Below are 21,046 nucleotides of genomic sequence, written 5' to 3' on the forward strand. Positions count from 1 at the left end.
TTTAAAAATAAGCGAGCATGCTTCTGGATGACCATGGTGGTTGTGGCCGATTGATATCATTTCCTCATTTTTGTAATTTCAGACTGGCTCAGATGGAAAGGACAAATGGATCTTTCCTAACTGACAGCAGTTCTACCACAGGAAGCGTGTAAGTGCACCATGAATTGAGTCTGCCAAGGAGGCTATCTGAAAGGGTTTTGTTTTGAAAAAGAATCTTGGTGGTTGGGGCCTAGGAAGGTCACAAAAATCACACCATGCAACAGAACCTCTTTACAGAGATTTATTGGGGAGGTCAGGGAGAGGCAAAAGGTGGCCTCGGAGTGGGTTTAGAAAAACAGAGAAATGGACCAGGCTGTGACGGTGGGCTTTGTAGGACACATGAAGCATGTGCATAGGGAAAAGATGTGATGGTGGGCATGTGTCACATTAGTACTGACTGGGGCCGTTGAAGGCAAGAAGGAACCTGGTTCTGAAGTGTGGGAGGCTCCTTGTGTGATGGTTTCAGAAATAATCTTCAGGGACCATGGCCTCTGAGTTGTGATCCCAACCAAAATTGATGTGTGTTTCCAAAAAGCCTACGCACAGTTCAAGTACTTTTTAATGTTTTCTTTTTAAAATTATTGTCATTATTCTCTTTTCCACGTACAGTTACATTTATTACACATATCCACAACAAATTAGACACAGCAAAAAGAACCACAAACCAATCAGGAATGATATAAATGTTATATTTGTTGTGTTTTCACTTCAAGTTTTTAAGCCATGTTAGTGTAAATGAAATGTTCACTTACAATCGGATTGGTGTATAATAATAATAATAATAATAATAATAATAATAATAATAATAATAATAATACAATATTTACATTTATTTTTGTGAATGTGGATGTGTTGTGTTTGTATTTGTGTGGGTGTGTATACATTTATACGTAGGTTCATATGTTTGCACATATATGTGGATGACATGAATCAACATCAGGTGTCTTTCTCACTTGCTCTCCACTTTATTTATTTATTTATTTATTTATTTATTTATTTATTTATTGAGACAGAGTATTTCAATGAAAATGGTTCTTTATTTAGCTAGGCTGGCCAGCCAGTAAGCTCTAGGGATCTATCTCTCTGCACCACTCCAGCCCAGTCCTTCAGCTCCCATCAGCATTGGTGGTGCAAACATGTGCTCCCGTACCCAGCTTTCACATCAGGGCTGGCAATCTGAGCTCAGTAAGTCATGCTTCCATGGCCAGCACGTGAGCAACTGAGTCTTCTATCCAGCCCATAATATTGCTGTTCATTGATAGTTTCAAGATGCTCATTCACGGGATTGACACACTTTTGTCAATTCCTCTTTTTTCTGTTTACTCACATATTCGTCATAGTCTCTACTCCTAGCAATGCTGTCCACACGTGCTTGGACACATTCTCCCTGCCGCTCATCGAAAAGTCATCCCCTTGAAAATATTTCATTTTATTAGCAAGTGGGAAAATCCCGATTGGCTTTAGAATGTCTTTTCAAATAGCTTCAAAGCCAGGTATTTTATGTCTGGTTTCCTTACTTGCACATCTTCAGCTTGGTTGTGGAATGCTCTTGGCAAACATTTTCTCTCTGATGGTACCACTGTAGTAGATCTTTTTTCTTTGGAACTTGTTTTGACCTTGTTTTTCACATTAGTTGTGAGATAATGTGTGAAAGGCTTCTACAGTTTCAAGTGGGTGTGACTGGTGGGCTCATTATGGTTTGACCAGGCAGGGAGCCCAAGAGAAACAGAGAAGCTATAGAAGATAGTGTGGCCGGGCGTGGTGGTGCACCCCTTTAATCCCAGCACTCGAGAGGCAGAGGCAGGCAGATCGCTGTGAGTTCAAGGCCAGCCTGGTCTACAAAGCGAGTCTAGGAAAGCCAGGCCTATACAGAGAAACCCTGTCTCAAAAAAAAAAAAAAAAAAAAAACCAAAAACCCTATGTGTGTGTGTGTGTGTATGTGTGTATGTGTATATATGTGTGTGTGTAGTGTATATATATATATATATATATATATATATATGTATAGTGTATATATGTATATAGTGTGCACATGTTTTTTACTTACAAAGACTGAAGAAAGCCAAGTAGAATACCTTATGCTACTGGTTCTCAACTTTCCTAATGCTGCAACTCTTCAATATAGTTCTTCATGTTGTGGTGACTGCCCAACCATGAAATTATTTTGCTACTATTTCATAACTAATTTTGCTATAATTGTGATTCATAATGTAAATATCTGATATGCAATCCCTATGAAAGGGTCATTGGACCCTCAAAGGGGTTGCAACCCTCAGGTTGAGAACCAGTTATCACTTTGATAAAGAACACTTACACTGAGCATTTTTTTTTTTTTTTACGTTACATTCCCTCAGTTATCATTAAGCTTATAAATGAAAGCTCTTGTGAACTTTTCCAATTTTAAGTCTCAAAGTTTGACACTCTAACACTTAGCCATCATCCAGTCATGACTTAGGCATCATTATTCAGGAGTTATGAACCAGAAACCATTTCCAGCTCAAAACAATAAAGTATTTGCACTGTTCTTTCATATGTAACCTACTAGTAGGCATTTCATATAAAGTAATTAAGTATCTTAAATATCTTTTAAGTCAATCAAATTCTCACCAGTGTTAGAAGTAGCAAGGAATTAAATGAAATTTAAAAAATAGTTAAGATAAGTATTTAACTTCTTTAATCTGTGTTTACCTTATTATGTGAACAGAGTACAGGCAATGTTCAAATTTAATATACACTGTCTTAAAATTAAAATAAGCATGATCTTTAATTTTATCACTAATGTTTCATAACAGAGAAGATAACCAAATGAGTAGAGGCTGAACAGATTCCATACGCAGCTATTTAATGCGGTGATTCAGTCAGCAGATATTTATTTTATTCCTAGAATATGGTGGAGTGATGGGGCCACTTGTGAGAGTCAGTTGTTAATATTTTCAGGAAGTTTGTATGCTGTTTGGTTGAGCCCTATTCAAATCGGTGTATCTTCACACGCATGTGCAGTTATGATTAATTTTTAAGAGACAGCGCTCAGAACCCACCAGCCTTGTTTTTGTTGTTGTTTGTTTGGTTGGTTTTTTTTTATTGTTTTGTCTGTTCCCTCTTTTTTAGACAGAATTTTAGTATGTGATAGACAGTGGCCTCAGATTTCTAATCTGCCTTACCCTGTGAAGTGTTCTGATGACAAGCATGTGCCACCACATCACTCTTCCTCATTTTATACTTGGGCCCTGGGTTATGTTTAGTCATGTGATATCCAGCTGTGTGTCTTCTGCACACTCTATTGAATGGTGAGCTTGCAGTTGCCCACCATGGAAGTCCTCCAACCATAGAGCTAGGAAAGACCATTCACCAACGCTTTCTTGTTTTTGTTTGTTTAGCTGTTTTTTGTGCCTTCAGCAATAGCCAACAAACCTGTAGGTTGAGGTGCCTTTGATCCCTCAAATTGGACTATGGAAACAAATTCCTGTCCCCTTCCCCAAATGTTCCCTTTCATGAACTTTCATTGTTTATTGGGCCTTCATATTACATAGGATAGGTAGATCGATAGAAAGATAGATAGATAGATAGATAGATAGATAGATAGATAGATAGATAGATAGATCTCCTGGAGTATATACCAGTTTCCCAGCATTTGATGCCTACACACATCCAATCCCAAGCACTCCCTATGTCTCTGAAAGCCTGACTCTGGACAATTTATAGGGGCGTTAGTTTTAAGGCAACTAAGTATGTTTGTAGGAAGAGTTAATCATACGCATCTTAGGAAGGGACAGGACCCAGGACAGCCCTAGGGACCCTTAGGCAACAGTTCCTGAAGCCATTGCCAGGTCCTCACTCCACCTGCTTTCTGTGGTTGGGTGACACTGTTTTACGTGGAGCAAAGTGGGGCTTAGCCATGGTTTACATTGAAATTGCTGTTTGTAAATCTGAAACCTAGAATAGAGCATTGGTTGTAAAAGGTCATCAAGTGAAGCCCAGCTCTTTCATCATGTGATAGGAACTAATTTTGTAATGTAGATCGTATTTTCTAAATGCATCAGCTGCAGTATAATTATATTCCATCTAATGATACTTCTTGGTACCAGCCTCCATTTAAAAAATACTCTCTATTTCTACATGATGCACACTATTGATATTTAATGACCCTAATCTGGCGCATGATTTAGCACCTACATAATGAGGGTGCTCTTGGTTTTTATTATGCACAATTAAAGACTAGAATGTATCAATTTTTATATTTAACCTTTAAGACTAATAATCTATGAAAAACATTTAAGGCCAAGATTTTATGTTACATGTAAAATATTTCTATTTTTAAAAAAGTTTTTTACAGAGATAGCCTTAATTCTCTTCCAGACACCACAACAAACAAACTAAAAATGTAGTTAATGGCTTTGATAATTATACCAGCACACTATACACCATCAAGTTCACAAAGGAGGTGAACTTGTGGGCTAGAGAGATGGCTCAATGCTTAAGAGCACTGTCTGCTCATCTGCAAGTCTTGAGTTCAATTCCCAGAAATCACATTGTATCTTCTTCTGGTGTGCAGGTATACATTCAGGCAGAACACTGTATCCTTAATAAATAAATCTTAAAAGAAAAAAGAGGTGAACTTACATAAATACTGACAAAATGCTTCCCAAATAGAATTTCCAGTGGTTTTGCAGTCCCCAACCTTAAAAAATTTTTACTCATTACTTATTTATTTGTGTGTATACATGCACATCTGTTTGTGTTGGAAATATTTGAACCCAGGTCATTAGCCAGCACTTTTACCTCTTGGGCCATCTCACCTGCCCAACTTCTTAAAACAAAAGCGTGGTTTATGTTAATATTATGCATATAATCCCCAGGCCCAAGTGTTTGTATAAATGTGGTGACACTTAATGGCTAGGTCAGATAGTGTGGTCAGTTCCTAGTCATGAGATGATCCAGCCCACTTCCGGGGTCCACACTTCCTTTTTCTTCTTGAGGTTCTTATTATTTATCCTTTTAAAGCTGTTTACGTTTGGGTTTTTATGCTTTCACTTAGGAATTCTATCCACAGGCATTATATAACTAATTCGATTTGCCTCCTACTCATTTCAGTACCTGAAGTTACCACTTAGTTCTGTTCTGTTCTGCATTGTTTTTTACAATTTCCTTTTGCCCCAAGGACAGAGTGCTGTAGAAATGAGTGACCTCCCTGCTCATGAGAGTGAGTGAGGTAGGACTCTACACATCACCCCTTGTCAATGGACATTAAGTATCTGGGACAGCAGGAGGCTAAACCCTTTTCTTCAAGTGCTAATGACTCCTCGCTTCCCTTTGATTTTAGCTGACTGCTGTGCAGTAAATGTTCTGTATTTGTTGTTCTCTTTCTTGGGTATTCCTTCCGTCTTTGATTTGCTTGCTAAGGTGTGTTTCAATGTGAGAAGAAATATTTGCAGTGTGTTCTCTTATTCTGCAATTGCTTCCGTGCATGTTCTCTATGTGTTTATACCTTGTCCATTTGCTCTGTCCTAGCTTAGTTTTGACTTACATCTTTCTTACTCCACGTTTCCTACATGATGTGAGACTGGTGCCTCCAATCATCACCCGTGACACACAGGCGCTAACTAGTGTCCCATGCTGTTGATTTTGTCACTCAAGGCTTCATCTCTGCTTCTGTCTCTTCAAATACTTATGTGTAGGTTACTGCACATGAGCTGTGGTGTGTGTGTGTGTGTGTGTGTGTGTGTGTGTGTTTATGTGTGTGTAGGCATGCCCACACACCCATGTGTTGTCATGTGCTTCTTACCAGGAAAACACTCTGTTCCCCCACATCTCCCTTTCTGGCTTCTTTTCTATTAGTTATTATTATTTGTTTAGCGTTTACTGTATCTGCATACATATGTGTGTGCATGTATGTGTGAGGGTGTGCATGTGCACATGTACATGCGTGCGTGCAATGACATACACAAGAAGGTCAGAGGATGACTTGTGGGAGTTAGTTCTCTCCTTGTACCGTCTGGGTACTGAGGTCAAACTCAGGTCATCTGGCTTGGGGCAGCCACTTTTATCTGCCGAGTCATCTTGCTGCCACTGCCTGCCAGGTTTCTTTTTGACTTCTCTGTGGAGGTATCCTAGGAGTTCCGGCTGCTTTGTGTCCAGTATCTGCTACTGTTCATTCATGCAAGAGCAAAGCAATTTCAAGGCCCAGGTGAAACAATGAAAAGTCCAGGACTGCCCGGTTCCCCTTGGTCATTTTGGGACATGCTCTGGTCCAGCGCAGTAGACACGGATGCTGTGAACCCTGCTCTTCTCATTCTTTAAAACCTCAGGGCACTGCAGTTTTATGGAGGCTTCCCCTAGAGACCCCGAATTTACTAAGAAACATGAAAAGACGAAGCCATGCTGGTTTTACCTCATGCCATCTGCCTGATTTATTTTTACTTTCCGTCTTTGTTATAAACAACCATCACACACCCCTATTAAAAGGGACTCTCTTTCTCCCTCTCCCCCCTCATGTGTGTGTGTGTGTGTGTGTGTGTGTGTGTGTGTGTGTGCGTGTGTGTGTGTGTGTGTGAGAAAAGGAAGGAAAGTGGGAAAGCTAAATGGAAGAGGGAGGCCCAGTAGCTCAGCTCTGGTGCTTCAGCAAGCATAACACCCAGTTTTCTCCATGGCTTCATGCTCTTTGTCTGTCTGTCTGTCTGTCTGTCTGTCTGTCTGTCTATCCCTCTCTCTCTCTCTCTCTCTCTCTCAAGAACACATTAATTCATAGATGTAATTTCAGACCTCCGGTTGTCAGAGCAAAAGCGTAATATGCCAAGGATGAATTTTGTATCACACAAGAATCAGAGTGCTTGTCCAGTATCCAATACTGCTCATATGTACAAGGGCAATGCAATTTCAAGGCCCAGGTGAAACAGTGAAAGGTCCAGGACTGCTCAGTTCCCCTTGGCTGTTTTGGGACATGCTCTGGTCCAGGGCATGCTGAGAGAACCATGCTGCTGCACAGCTTCCACTTAAGGTTCAGCCACAGGACAGTTTTGTTTTAAACTGGGTGGCCACATCACTTACGTCTTATTTTCCTGACGCCTTATCCTTTGTCTCTCCTGTTTGCCAAAAACTATCAAGCAGCCCAGGTCTAGCGTGCTAGAAAGCTCTGCAATCTCATGAGCCAGGAGATGTGGCAAACACACCTTCCTGAGGGCATCCAACTAGATCTGCCTCACAAAGGAAGAAAAGAGATTCCAGGCCAGCTGGAAAGTGTTTCCTTACCACAGACATATTGGCTTTGCCTCCATTGTCACCCCATGTCAGCCATGCATCTACTGTTCCTTTCTCCAGTTCAGGGACAGATCATTAGATGAAGAACTTGGATGAATTTAATGTATTTAATGATTTAATGCAGGATATTGGTTCTAAAAATTACTTGTGATAACACCAAGTAAAATATCTCTTGCTAGTTTATAAATATATACAATTGACTTTAGGCTGTTACTTGAATAAAAATATAAATTATAAATCCTTTGAGTTATCAACATAGTAAATATGGTTACCAGCAAATCTAAAGATCACTTGTTCTTGGCCCAGTGATCTTATAATCCACTGTTTTGGTAGTCGGTGAGTGATATGTTTGCCTATAGCATCTTTAACTTTTGTATTAATTGTTTCTAGGCATGCACAACCTTTTGACATTGCCACATTATTTCTTTATCTACAAATGTATTTCCCCACATTCAAAGCTATCTTTGGCTGCATGCGGCCTATGGCCATAGGTTGGACACACCCATCTAGGCCTGATTTATAGCAGCTTATTACTCTTATTTATAGCCACTGCTGTGCCTTACTTTATTTTTCTTGGTTAAGTAGAATGGCTTTCTGGGGATTGTGAGAATCACAGACTGTGACACAAAGGTTTTGAAATGTTGAGCTCATCATACACAAGGCATGTTGCATGATCATCCAGCTGGAGTTTTCAAAGGAAGGTCATGGAGACACAGAGCTGCAAGGCAACCTGGTCCGGTCACCAGTCTTAGAAACACTGTTTTTACTTCTTGTGTCCTCAGAGACCTCACCACCCAGATGTGAGCCTCTCTCCATCTTCTTTGTCTTGCTAGGGAGGATGAACATGCCCTCATCCAGCAGTACTGCCAGACACTGGGCGGGGAGTCTCCTGTGAGCCAGCCACAGAGTCCAGCTCAGATCCTGAAGTCCGTGGAGAGGGAAGAGCGAGGGGAACTGGAGCGGATCATTGCTGACTTAGAGGAAGAGCAAAGGTGTGCCAGACCCAGCAGAAGAAAATACCCCACTCTCTCCCTCCTATGAGGGCTAAAGTCTCTCCCTGCCCTCTTTTCAGAGCAGTTGTCTAGGATGTCACAATGAGGTCAAGGTTTGGGAGGTCATTAGCAGGCTGGGGTGTGGGTGGGGCCCCCTGCATCTGTAGTTTAATGTTGGTGCCTGAAAGCACTCTTGCTTGACGCCATTTTCTTCCCCTTAACTCTTCCTGTTAATAAATGTTCTTCCATAAGACAAAGAGCAGCAGAGACTAAATTCGAAATTCCCACACAGTTTGGGAGAGAAGACGATAAATGTGATAATAATCCTTTTATTTTGTGGGTTTTTTTCCTTTTCTGTATTAGAAATCTTCAGGTGGAATATGAGCAGCTGAAGGAGCAGCACCTAAGAAGAGGGCTCCCTGTGGGCTCCCCTCCAGACTCCATCGTATCACCTCATCACACGTCCGAGGATTCGGAACTTATCGCAGAAGCTAAGCTCCTCCGGCAGCACAAAGGGCGGTTGGAGGCCAGGATGCAGATTTTGGAAGATCACAACAAACAGCTGGAGTCTCAGCTGCACCGCCTCAGACAGCTGCTGGAGCAGGTAGTAGGGTGGAGTCCTGTGTGGCATCTCTCTCCGCATGGCACCTGCCCACCTCCCAGGAGCCTGGGCCTGGGCCTGCCACAGCTAATTCATTGTTTACTGGCTTAGAGATCCCTGTTTGCGTGTACGAATAGAATCTTCACTGATCCAAAAATGTGTGTTTTCCCACCTGACTGTAGAATTTCACATTCTTCTTTTATACTAAAATCTGAGCTTGGAGTAGTTTGATTTAAAAACAATCCTGTGGGACACAGGAGTCTGTATTTCATAAGGAAAGCTTCTGTGGAGATTGAGGACAGCAAGTGACCTAAAACCTCCAACCTAATGCTTTCTTCCAGGGAAGCAGGAGCAAGCAGGTACCACAACAGTCACTCTTTGCAGAGAACAGACGAACAGATGTCTGTTATTTTGCCACTATCTTTTCCTTACACCGGCGGATGTTCTATAGCAATGGCTTGCAAACTTTCTTGCCAATAGGAAGCACATTTTACGCTGAGAAGAAAACATGTGCTTATGACGAATACAAAATAATGCACGCCTTTAACAGAGATGGCATCTCTTATGATGTCCCCTGTTTTCCTTTTGTTCCTTCACTTTCTCTTTCCCTGCTCTTCTTTCTTTCTCTGTATTTTCACTCCCTGTCCCCTCTCTCCCTCCCTCCCTCTTTGTTTTCTCTTGCTTTTATTTCTTAATATTAATTAGAAGCTGGTACATTCATTTTATGATTCATCACTGGCTAACAACCTAGAGGGTTTTTGTTTTGTTTTGTTTTTAAACCACCATTCTTTGGTTTATGAAAGAAGCGTAGGGTACAGTTTCTGCCTTCCTGCTTCTGGCAGTCTTGTGAGAGGAGGCAACAGAGGAAAGACAGGGTGCACCTCACAGAGTTGATGGTTTGACTGACTTTACTTGAAGAGGACAGTCAGTCACGGAGCTGACAGCGAGGATGCCTTTGCAGCAGATGTGTGTAGGGTCATATCCCCGCATAGGATTTCCTGACTGGCACCAGCATTCGTGTCACAGGTGCCTTTTTCTCCAGCCTGTGTGATGTGGCATCTTGTGACATCCTAAGAGAGATAGCCTTTTCTACAAGTGACATATTGCATCAAAGAAAAACATTTCTCCATGGATTTGCTTACACTTGAGAACAGTATCTTGATGCAGTTGCCACAAGGGTCTTTTTATCCTGTCAGAATTCTTTAAAACATTATCATTACCTATATAGCAAGTGGTAGATCTCTCTTCTTCCTTTGGCCATTTACTTTTCTATGTCTGTCATTGTAGAATTTCTTTGACATGCCTCTGTGAGCAGTTTACTTAAAAGTCTGAAAACTCTGTGTCTTTAGAAAGTAATAGTTTCCTAAGTGAGTCAAGACTTGACTTTCTATTAAGACTTTGGATTGTTTGCTTGTGTTTTCTTGATCCCAACCTCAATATCATGTACATTGGGAGTAAATGTTGCTTCTAGAGTGAATTTGAGGTCGCCAAGTACTACATGAATAAAGGATAAGTTTTATTGTGTGAACTCTTAGAACAGCAGTTCTCAACCTGTGGGTCACCACCTCTCTGGGGGGGTCAAATGACCCTTTCACAGGGATTACATATAAGATACCCTGCATATCAGATATCTGCATTACAATTGATCACAGTAGCAAACTTACAGTTATAAAGTAGCACCAAAAATAATGTTTTTTTGTTTGTTTGTTTTTGGTTTTTCGAGATAGGGTTTCTCTGTGTAGCCTTGGCTGTCCCGGACTCACTTTGTAGACCAGGCTGGCCTCGAACTCACAGTGGTCGGCCCGCCTCTGTGTCCCGAGTGCTGGGATTACAGGCGTGCGCCACCACGCCTGGCCCCAACACCAAAAATAATGTATGGTTGGGGGGGGGGCGTCACCATAACACGAGGAACTGTATTAAATGGTCGCAGATGTTTATAGACCATCAGATGTCTTAAAGCATCAGACGTTAATGTGCACAACTTCATGTGCACCTGGAGCCGTCACAGAAGCCTTTGCTGGTTGTACCTTGTTGATGCTTTTAGGAGGGAAGAAAGGCTCTTGAACTCACTCTAACCTCCCTCCCTCCCTCCATTCTATTAGACCAAGACCCTAATGGCTCATGTGCCTTCAGAATTACACAGTAATGCCTTTGGGAACTTGCTGATATCTAAGTGGCTCAGAATATCCCAGTCTGTGGAGCTCTTACCTCTTCATAAACGATTTAGCATAAGTATCAGAAGTCGATGGAAATTTTAACTTGGTATAAACAGGGGAAACGACCAGACTTCAACTAATAGAGATTTAATGGAAAAATCTGTATCAAAAGAAACTTCTACATTCTCTCTCATACTATAGATCTCACTTTCTGTTTTGACCATGTACTTATCAGCACAGCTATCGCCAGTTCACAGATATGCACAGGGGCTCTTACAGAGGGTTTGCCCCGGGTCAGACCAGGCAAACGGCTTTAGAACAACTCATTCATCACTCTCCTGGCAAAGATCTATGACGCGCCATGGCCGGTAAAGCTTTTAGCATCGCTTCCTCTTGACTCTGAGTCCACACTAAGTTGTTAACACTAAAACAGTTTATACACATGAAATCTGTGATGCAGAAGGCTCTATAGTTTGCCTAGAACCATCTCGTCTCTGAGCAGCCTAGGTGGAATTTGAATTCAAGCTGCTGAATCCAAACCACTGAGGTAAACACTCTCCAAATCGCCTCTGAAGGGAGCAATTTTGCCAGTTAAGCATAATTTGCTATTTTAGAATCCCAATGCTAGTTTCTGAAAGATGATCCCAACCTACTTCTAAGTTCACTAGGTTGATGTGAAAATAGCCTAATGGTTGAGAGTTGAAAATGGCAGACATAAATAAATCATGCCATATAACAATAAATTCTTAAAAACTCAAAGACGGAAGAGAACAAGTGGCACTTAGGAGAAGTATTCATGTGCTGACCCAGTCAGTGCTGAAATGCATCTGAGATTGCCCCAAGATGAGCAGGGGCGAGGGGAGGAATACCATTCCTTCTAGATTCCGTGAGTCTTTCTTATTCTAACTTCCCATGTGATTTCAGCCTGACTCTGATTCCCGCATCAACGGTGTCTCCCCCTGGGCTTCGCCGCAACATTCCGCACTGAGCTACGCACTTGAGCCTGACCCAGGTCCACAGTTCCACCAGGCAGGTGGGTGTCCCCAAGGCACACGCAGCTGGCTTTGGACTCAGCCATCTTTTTGTTGTTGTTGTTGTTGTTGCTTTTCGGTTTGCTGGCATTCTTAATCTGGGTGCTCTGGAGCATAAAACATTCTTCTCTTTAGTCTGCAAGGAATGTAGATCCATTTTAATAATAACAAAAAACACTTTAGTTATAATGTGCTTGTTTGTAAAATGTGTAGGAGTGGATTCAACTTCGGTGAAAGATGAAAAATACTCCTTTCATTTGAAATAAGCAAGGCATTAAGTTTTTGTTTTTGTTTTTTGTTGGGTTTTTTTGGTTTTTGCTTTGAGACTCTCTCTCTGTGTGTGTGTGTGTGTGTGTGTGTGTGTGTGTGTGTGTGTGTACACGCGTGTGAGCGCACACGCAGTGTATCTTCAAATATGTGAGAAGGTGTTCCCAGATGCCAGAGGAGGACATCAGCTCTCCAGCGGTTACTCCCCATTTTATTCCTTTGAGATAAGGTCTCTCACAAAACTGGAGCTAGAATGGGCAGCAAGCTCCAGCAATCCCTCACCATCAGGGTTTACAGACACACAGGATCACAGCCCCCAAGAATGATTGTTGGCAGTATATTATTTCTCTACAATGTTTACACTTGTGCACGTGCAGAACCTAGTGCTGAAGGATATCACCAACCATGGTACCCTCTACTTTATCCATCCTAGTCTCTGTGGAAATTGCTCTGCCTGCCCTGTAAGGAAGAATTGCCACCAACACCATCAGCTGCATGGGGCCCTCTCACTGACAGTACTGGTGTTAAAAACACTATTGTGGTTTTAATCATAGAATAAAAAGTATATATCAAAGTACTATAAAGCATAGATTTCTTTTGCATCAAGATAAAATCGCCTGTCTTAAAAGTTCCAAAATAAAAGTGAAAAGGAAAGAAATTGGTAGAATACTTTTATGTGTAAACTAATGGATTTTCAACCAGCACACTGGCATTAAATCTACTGTTAACTAATTTTCCAAGTTTGTATTTTTGTATCATTATATAAACTTAGCCACATAAACATACCATACATTTTAACTACCTAAAAGTCTGTGGCTGGGGATGAGGATGCAGGACAGTGGTAGAGAACTCCCCGGGCTTTTTCAAAGACCTGGGTACCATCACTGTGTGTGTCTTACACTGTGCATGTGTATGCGCATGTATTACGCATGTCTAATGAATAAATATTTCTCCTATTTCTCTCTCAAATTGTTCTGTTAATATTTTCGGGCTGGTTATAATATTTTTACCTATGACTAGTGCTTTGCTTGAAGGATGGGCACGAATTTCAAGCACCCATTTTCTCCGTGTTTTCTCATAGCATCTGAGGACCTGCTGGCCCCGCCTCACGACACCAGCACGGACCTCACAGAGGTGATGGAGCAGATCAACAGCACGTTTCCCTCTTGCAGCCGTGAGTAGGATTGATCGTGGCGCCACTGCAGTGTGCCTGTCTCATGGCCTTTCTCTTTCTCCACACTCAACCCTCTGTCTTCTTTGGTACAATAACAAAAGCCAGTGTTAGAAACACGAGTGTAGGTTGTTTTGAAATAATATAGACATATGCTGACTGTGAAAATGAAGCCCCGCACTGATGCCCGATGGATCTTGAGGTGCAATGGCAGTATGATCCCACTCTTGGAGCTTTTCCCACGTACCTCATATGTGACTAGACAAAGTCTAATAGAACAATGCCTGGTTTTGGGATGAAACTTCATTTGAGTGTAGGCTATAAGCAACTTGTGTCACTTCAAGGAAAAGCCTTTAGTGATGTGCAAAACTAGTACAAAAATAGCCTTTCTAAGGTAACTTCCTAACTTTCTTGAGATGTTTCATCAGATGTCTTCATAACAGGCTCAGAAAAGAATTATTTCTGGCTCCCTCTCCCTCTTTAAAGGGTTCTTTTTTCTGTCCTCAAGGATTAAAATAATCATTGTGTAAAAGCCAAATGATTCACAGGGTCACAGATTATGAGTCTGAATTTCTCCATATAAACAGCCAACTGCCAGAAAAATCACCCAATGAGAGCCATCCAAATCCCGGGGGAAATTACATAATGATTTTCATCGATTGAATTTTTTAAGTGGTTTCTCTCTGGCATCTTGCCACCTTGCAGATTCTGCTCTGCTCTCACCTTAGAGACCTCTGTGGTCTCTCAGCTCAGCACCAGTCGGCTTGAGTCCATAGACACACCACTTTAATGCCCCAGTTCCAAGTACTTTTAAAGAGCATGAATGTGTCACTTATAATTTGGGGGTGAACCCTCTCAAATAGATGATAAAGGCAGCCAGTCAATAAACAGGATTTTGTGTAAATCCCAGTCTTTATTTTCTCTGTTTTATCTTAGCTTTCTAGACAATGCCATCCTAAATGAGAAAAAAATGTATCAATTGTTGGTACAATTGATAAATTTGTTAAGTCTGTTGTATTAACTGTAGTTCAAGGTTGAATTTCATTTGAGAGGTTTTTGTTCTGACCTATGTATTATCCAATGGCTAGGGAAAAAAATCAACTGTACCATGTTTTATGAGTTAGAGTTGCAAAATTAAAATTTTTAGAAGCTATTACTTCCTAGCTCAGCTTCCACCTAAACATATTCAACATTAAAGAACAAATTCTTTAAATTGAATTCTGCTTAGAAAATTTTATTTAAATGTCATGCTGGACCTTTTCACTTTAAACGTCTGCTGGCAGTGAAGTCAGAGTGTGAAATATGCTTAAATCTATGCTTTGTAGTGAATATAAAATGTGTAATTTCTATATTGAAAATGTTGTGCCACGAGTTCAGGATTTTTTTTTTTCTTACAAGTCTCTTTTTCTAAAGCATTTCCAAATCTTTCCCAAGGCATATTCTAAAATGTATATTTGATCTTAAAAATATTCATCTATGCCTTGCTTAAAACAGAATATAATATAAAAAATTATAACGGTAGTCTAACACTGAGTCTTCAGAGGTAAATGTCGCTGCCTCATGTCCTGACCCCTGATGCGAGTATGAAATTCCCATTGGTTGGGAACAAGATGAGCTGGTCCATGGTGATTGGTTTCTTAGAAGAGACTTAATCTCTATGGAGACCACACTGCAGAGGCTAAAGCCTTCCCTTGCACTGGGAGCTCTTTCATTGTGACATCATCCTTGGAGCTCACAGGGACATTTATAGAGGCTTGCAATTCCGTAAGAGGAAAACTGTTCATATTCTTCTTAAGTGTGTATACCCAGCAGTGTTTATAGTGTTGAAATTTTCTGTGGATGAGCACTCCTAGTCATGGGTTATTATGAAGAATCCAAGTACCTCTTAAGTAAGAAGTAGTGCACAGTATGTTTTAGAGTCCTGTGGAATTTACATGCTATTTTTTTTTTAACTTCTGAAAACGGCGCTGTTTGTTCTTTTTCATTATGTATATTCATATTTTTCATTGGATTAATATAGAATACCCAAGATAAGAAATACTTTTCATTTTTTTTAAAAGGCCTTCATTGGTTCATTTATAAAACTGACGCATATCTCAGAATTCTGCCTAAAATCATTAAATACTTTGAAATTGGTACAGAATCACTTAGTGCATGGTATAGGTCTGGTGCCTAACACTGGCTTCCAAGTTGATGTGGTCCAAAGTTTACTGGGATGGTCACGTTTCTAGCTGGAGAAGTTTGACGGTTGAAAATTTCCCAGATAGTACTTTAATGGTTTCACGGGATTCATTAGTTTTAATGCTCCACTTAAATTGCTCAGTTAGCAAATATTTCATTAAGGGTCTGCAATTCCCAAAGCTTCCTGACCACCAAATAAATAGGATTGGCACCCTCTCCATCACTCTCTTGAGTCTCTGTAAATAAGGGGAACTTTTAAATTGCTTATAGCCAGTGTGAGATGGATGAACCGATCTGCATGTTAATCTTGCCTTTTGATCCTTTGTGGATTAAAAAATTTGCATGGTTACAAATGAATTTTTCACTCATGGCAATTTTGGAATTAAGATGAGAGTCTCTTCAGAAATCCTAATTGCATGAGTAGCTTATATTAGCTTATTTTTTGTAACCATGTCTACATGTTGTGCATGAGACTTTTAAGTTTCTTGCATTTGAATTCATATCGCAGTTGGCACTGCTGACGCCTTTGGATTACGGCCTTTTAAAATGACATTGCACCTCAAAGCTAAGAGGTGGGCATGGCCATCTCACCCTACGAATTAAAGTATTGAATTTAATTTGTGCTGACAATTAGCAATTAATTTGGTAAAACAATCTACTAATGACTATGACCATTTCTTTGTTAGCATAATGTAGTTTTCTTTTGTTGTTCCAATGTATGGATTAGTTGTAGGAAGTTGAGTGTCTTGCTGCTAGAATCAATGCTTTTAGAATTACTGTGATCCTACTGGGATATTTCCACTGTGGCCAGCCTGCATGTGTCAAGCTTGAATATCATCCATCAAAAATTCAAGACTTATGAAAGTGCAATTATTTCCTAATTTTCCTTAAAAATATATCAGTAGAGATTGTTCGAGGGACTGCCTATAGCCTTTTATTTGATTAAAACAGATAGGGCTGCAAAATAGATTAACTTCTGTGTAGGGTTCGACTATTATATAGCCATTACCTAGGAGAGAAGCATAGCTGTCCTTCCGATGGAGTGTGCATTTGTATCATGGCTTAACAAACAATTCAGCCTGGCTGCCCTGGGCTAGAGCTCGCATGCTTACACAGGCTCCCTACACCCTGTAGGACTAGGCTTGCTTTAGCTTGCTTCTTCTCCCAAATACTAGGGCTCACATTTTCCATTCTATCGCTGAGAGGGTGCCCTTCTTGCCTTCTTTTTTTTTTTTTTTTTTCCTCCTCACAAAGACCCAACATGTACTACAGATACTTTTTCTTCCCCCTCAACACAAGAAAATAAGAGACGGGAAGCATGCGACATGCTAGGTGACCAGAGACACCCCTCATTTGCCCAAGGGTAGATGTTGCCATCATTAGAAAGCAAGTCTCCTCTTTTCTTTCCCTATGTTGAGTATGGTTCGACAGTGAATGGGTTAGATATTGGCAGGCTTATAGGACATAGTCAGTGGCTTAGAAACAAAACAGTGAAACAGAAAGACTTTAGTTACTGTTCAGAAAAAAAAATCATGTCTCTGGTGTTGGAAGGAAGAAGATATCCTTCCCAGGAGGCTTTAAGAATCCTAACCCTTGTGGGCATTAAGGACAAACGCTTCTCCCTCCCATAGCCCCAGCTTTCCTCAGGAAATGCTCAGCAATGCTTTTAAAGAATTTATTTATTATTTTATGGGCACAAAAGTTTTGCTTGCTTGTATGTCTGTGTTCCGTGGGTATGGAATGCCAGTGAAGACCAGAAAAAGGAGTCATATCCTCCAGAGGCACAGACTGTTGCAGGTTGTAATATGGACACTAGCAGCCAGCGTTCTGAGCTGCTGAGCCGAGCATCTCGCCAGCGTTGGGTTTTTGAAAAATAGAATAAAGCAGCAATTCTCAGCCTGTGGGTTACCCCTTTGGGAGCGGGAGGGCGTCAAATGACCCTTACGTAAGGGTCACCTGTCAGATATCCTTCATATTAGATATTTATATTATGATTCATAGTAGTAGTAAAACTATAATTATTAATCATTGAAAATAAGTTTATGGTTGGGGGCCACCACAACATGAGGAACTGTATTAAAGGGTTGTAGCATTAGGAAGGTTGAGAACCACTGGAAGCCTGCCTAAAACATAGGTGTAGACAGTGTTCTCTTTGGCCCTTGCTGTTCTCCTTCTGAGAGCATTGCTCTGTAATCAGCTTTGTCCTCTAGGCCACACTATGTAATCCTCTCTGAATTTTTTAAAAAAGATTTATTTATTAATTATGTATACAGTGTTCTGCCTGCATGTACACTGCCTGCAGGCCCAAAAGAGGGCACCAGATCTCATTATAGATGGTTATGAGCCACCATGTGGTTGCTGGGAGTTGAACTCAGGACCTCTGGAAGAGCAGCCAGTGCCCTTAACCTCTGAGCCACCTCTCCAGCCATTCCCTGAATTTTTTTAATGATGCACAAGAACAAGGGGCATGAGGATGGTCTCAGTGGAAGATAAGTCCGACAAAGCAGAAATCTAGAAAGGACTTGGCGGTGCCAGTTTTCATAAAGTCCACGACATCAGCTTCTCTGTTGTGGGCCCTGTTGCGGGGAAGATAGTACAAGGTAATTAGGCTCCATAGTCTAACTTCTGTGCTCTCAACTGAACCCACGTAAGGCCTTACTGTCCTGAGAGCGCTGAAGAACAGACTAGCCCTCTCATTGATAGAAGCATATAACCACCATCTTCCCACAACTTCCAACAAAGGTGAGCCAAGGTTTGCAGAAAAGACTAATTCCCTCTGAGGACCTTTTGGTTGAATTGTATATGCAACACAATATATAGGATATCCTCTGTACTTATTACGCGTAAGCCAAAAAATACATGGCACAGTTTTAAAATGAAGTTTTAAGATTTCTTTTTTATCAAAACTAAAAGCTTCCTAAATGTTTTAGTACATATGTTTTTAAAGAGATAGCATATGTTTTGTGTGGATTTTTTTTTTTTTTTTTTTTTTTTTTTTGGTAGAGTGTATTTTAAATCGCATGGAGTATGAAACACTTACTGGGGAAACTGGCCTTAGCTAGAGCATTTGGCTAGAGGGTGGGAGAGGCTGGCTCCTACTTCTTGCTAGTATACCTGTGAGAACAAAGCTATTCCCTCACTCGGAGGAGCATTCTACACAATTGCATGCATGAGAAGGGAAGCCACAAAGCAATAGTAAAGCCCTCAATTGATTTCTTCTATTTTCTTTTTCAGCAAATGTCCCCAGCAGGCCACAGGTAAGAGCTAATGGCTTCATTGACTCCACTGTCTTGATCCCAACCTGGCGTAAGCACATTAGCTCCTATCGATTTAGTCTTCCTTCATTCTCCATTTAAATAAGGGGAGCCCCTGGATGTCTATGTGTCGTTTGGTTCTGGAAAACAGATCGTTGCTTTGGAGGTGTTGGGTAGGGACATGGGGTTCCCAAGTCAGAATCTGCCAGGCACCCAAAGGACCTATGCTGGATCTCTGTTCTCATTCCGTGCTATGTACAATATAAGTCACTCTGTGTAGATTTGACTGTCTTCTCATCTCACATGTCACATGTCACATAACTCTGACTTTGAAATGTGCCTGGTACCTCAAGGGTAATACCGAGATCATTAATTCCAATCAAGAGGGAGTTACCATTTTTCTTTTAACTAGTATATCGAGCTCATGTGGAAGCTGGAACTGACTAGCTTTCAGTTTTGTTTTGTTTTTTTATGAGGATCTTTAATTAAAATATACCACCAAGCCAAAGCATATCTTTGGAGAACATTTTCTCCTGTGAATGTATCTGCCTTTTGAAAACAATGAACACTGTCTCTTCTTATTGGCAAACAGAGCTGGGGTCTTGGCTAGAAGACAGGTGGCTGTAGAGCAGACTTGTGACTCAGCAGGGAGAGTTCGCATCTTCTTCTAATGTCTGTTGTCCTGGTTAATTGGAAGCAAGGCTTTTAAAAGGGAAGCGAGATAGCAGAAGGAGCATCAGAGGTGCAAGGGGAGATGGGAAGATGTGCCCATGTCCAGGGGAGCAGACACACCTAGAAACAGAGTGTGACAGAGGTAGCTGTTAAGAAACACCACTTTGTGTGCCAGCCATCCCTATGGTTGTGCTGACCTCTAGCCACATTCAAGTTCATCATGAAAAACACCAGAGTTGACTAGTTTTCCATGAATTGATTTTGAACAGTTGACCGTGTTAAGCCAGTTGAGTATAATGCTTCAAGAGACAGTGCAAAGGAGTGATTTTAAGAATCACCAGTCTTGAGTTCAGTTGTGAGGGACGTAAGGGCATGTTCTGGGAAACTAATGGGATGAGAGAGTCAATGATGTACATCTTATGCTGTCAGAAGAAGGCAATGATCTATGTCTTACGCTGTCGGATGATAGGATAGGCGTTGCCATCCTAGCAGAAGTAAGCTGATGTTAGAGATGGTCATCAGGAGGTGTGACAGTAGAGATTGAAGTATTAGAGGGACCACAAGTAAAGGCAATGGTTGGTTTTGGGCATTTGTGTGAATGGTTAAAAAGGGTAGAGGGTAGGATCCCTGACAGAGAGGCCACTTCATGGGATGGAAATTCCTAAGCTTTTCAAATAGCCTCAAAGTGAATGACTTTGAGATATGAGGAATGAATGAACATGGTTGAAGGGGCCAGCGGATGACACAACTGGTTGCTGGACTCTGATGACGTAAAATTCAAATAAGCGTTTTAGGGAGAAGGGAATGAAGTTAGCCCTGAATGCCTCTCTAAGCCCTGGTACTGGGCCCATGGTGGTACGGAGGAGCATAGAAGGGGGAGTTGTAGGTATTTTGCAGGTTATCCAGATGCTGTGTTTTCCAGAAGACCTGCATGCTGATTCAAGGCATCAGGGAAGGAAGCATTCTGGGAAGAGTAGCAGGTGTGGGCTTTTTTGGTGGTAAACCACATGACCCAGAGAACAAAGATTGAGGGACTAGTGAGGGCCTAGCCAGGAGACACGCTGAGAAATGTGCATATCTTTATACAGCACAGTGCAGAGGGGATGGCAGGGTAAACAGGAATCACAAGCACGTAACAGAACCGAGAGAAAGGCTAGGGGTTCAGTTCTGATTGCTCCATGGTGGGGTCATGGCTATAAAGATAGATGTCAGCAAGGGAGATAGAATCTTCTTACCAATCCTCAAGTGCATTACAACAAAAGGCTCAGGACTTTAAAGCAGAGAGTGATTATGGAGCCCTCTCCCTTGGGTCTTAGCTTTGAAAAAATTGAGTTGAAGAAGATCTGTATTTTCCCTGATAATATAACAACCTTGTGGGAACAGGAAACACTTCTTATAGGAAGCTCCTTTCTCTCTGTCTTCCACCCT

The 21,046-nt window shown here is 41.2% G+C and overlaps 1 protein-coding gene across 3 annotated transcripts in view; it reads left to right on the forward strand.

Annotated features, from left to right (window-relative positions):
* Positions 1 to 21,046, forward strand: part of Utrn (utrophin) — a 490,302-nt gene that overhangs the window by 465,711 nt on the left and 3,545 nt on the right. For all 3 annotated transcript variants that reach the window (XM_051164610.1, XM_051164608.1, XM_051164609.1), the window contains 6 exons: positions 83 to 148; positions 8,127 to 8,285; positions 8,649 to 8,889; positions 11,967 to 12,075; positions 13,422 to 13,514; positions 18,927 to 18,949. In XM_051164610.1, coding sequence (XP_051020567.1) covers positions 83 to 148; positions 8,127 to 8,285; positions 8,649 to 8,889; positions 11,967 to 12,075; positions 13,422 to 13,514; positions 18,927 to 18,949 — 691 coding nt within the window. The remainder of the gene's footprint in view (positions 1 to 82; positions 149 to 8,126; positions 8,286 to 8,648; positions 8,890 to 11,966; positions 12,076 to 13,421; positions 13,515 to 18,926; positions 18,950 to 21,046) is intronic.

This window comes from Acomys russatus, chromosome 21 (assembly GCF_903995435.1).
Source record: "Acomys russatus chromosome 21, mAcoRus1.1, whole genome shotgun sequence".
NCBI lineage: Eukaryota > Metazoa > Chordata > Mammalia > Rodentia > Muridae > Acomys > Acomys russatus.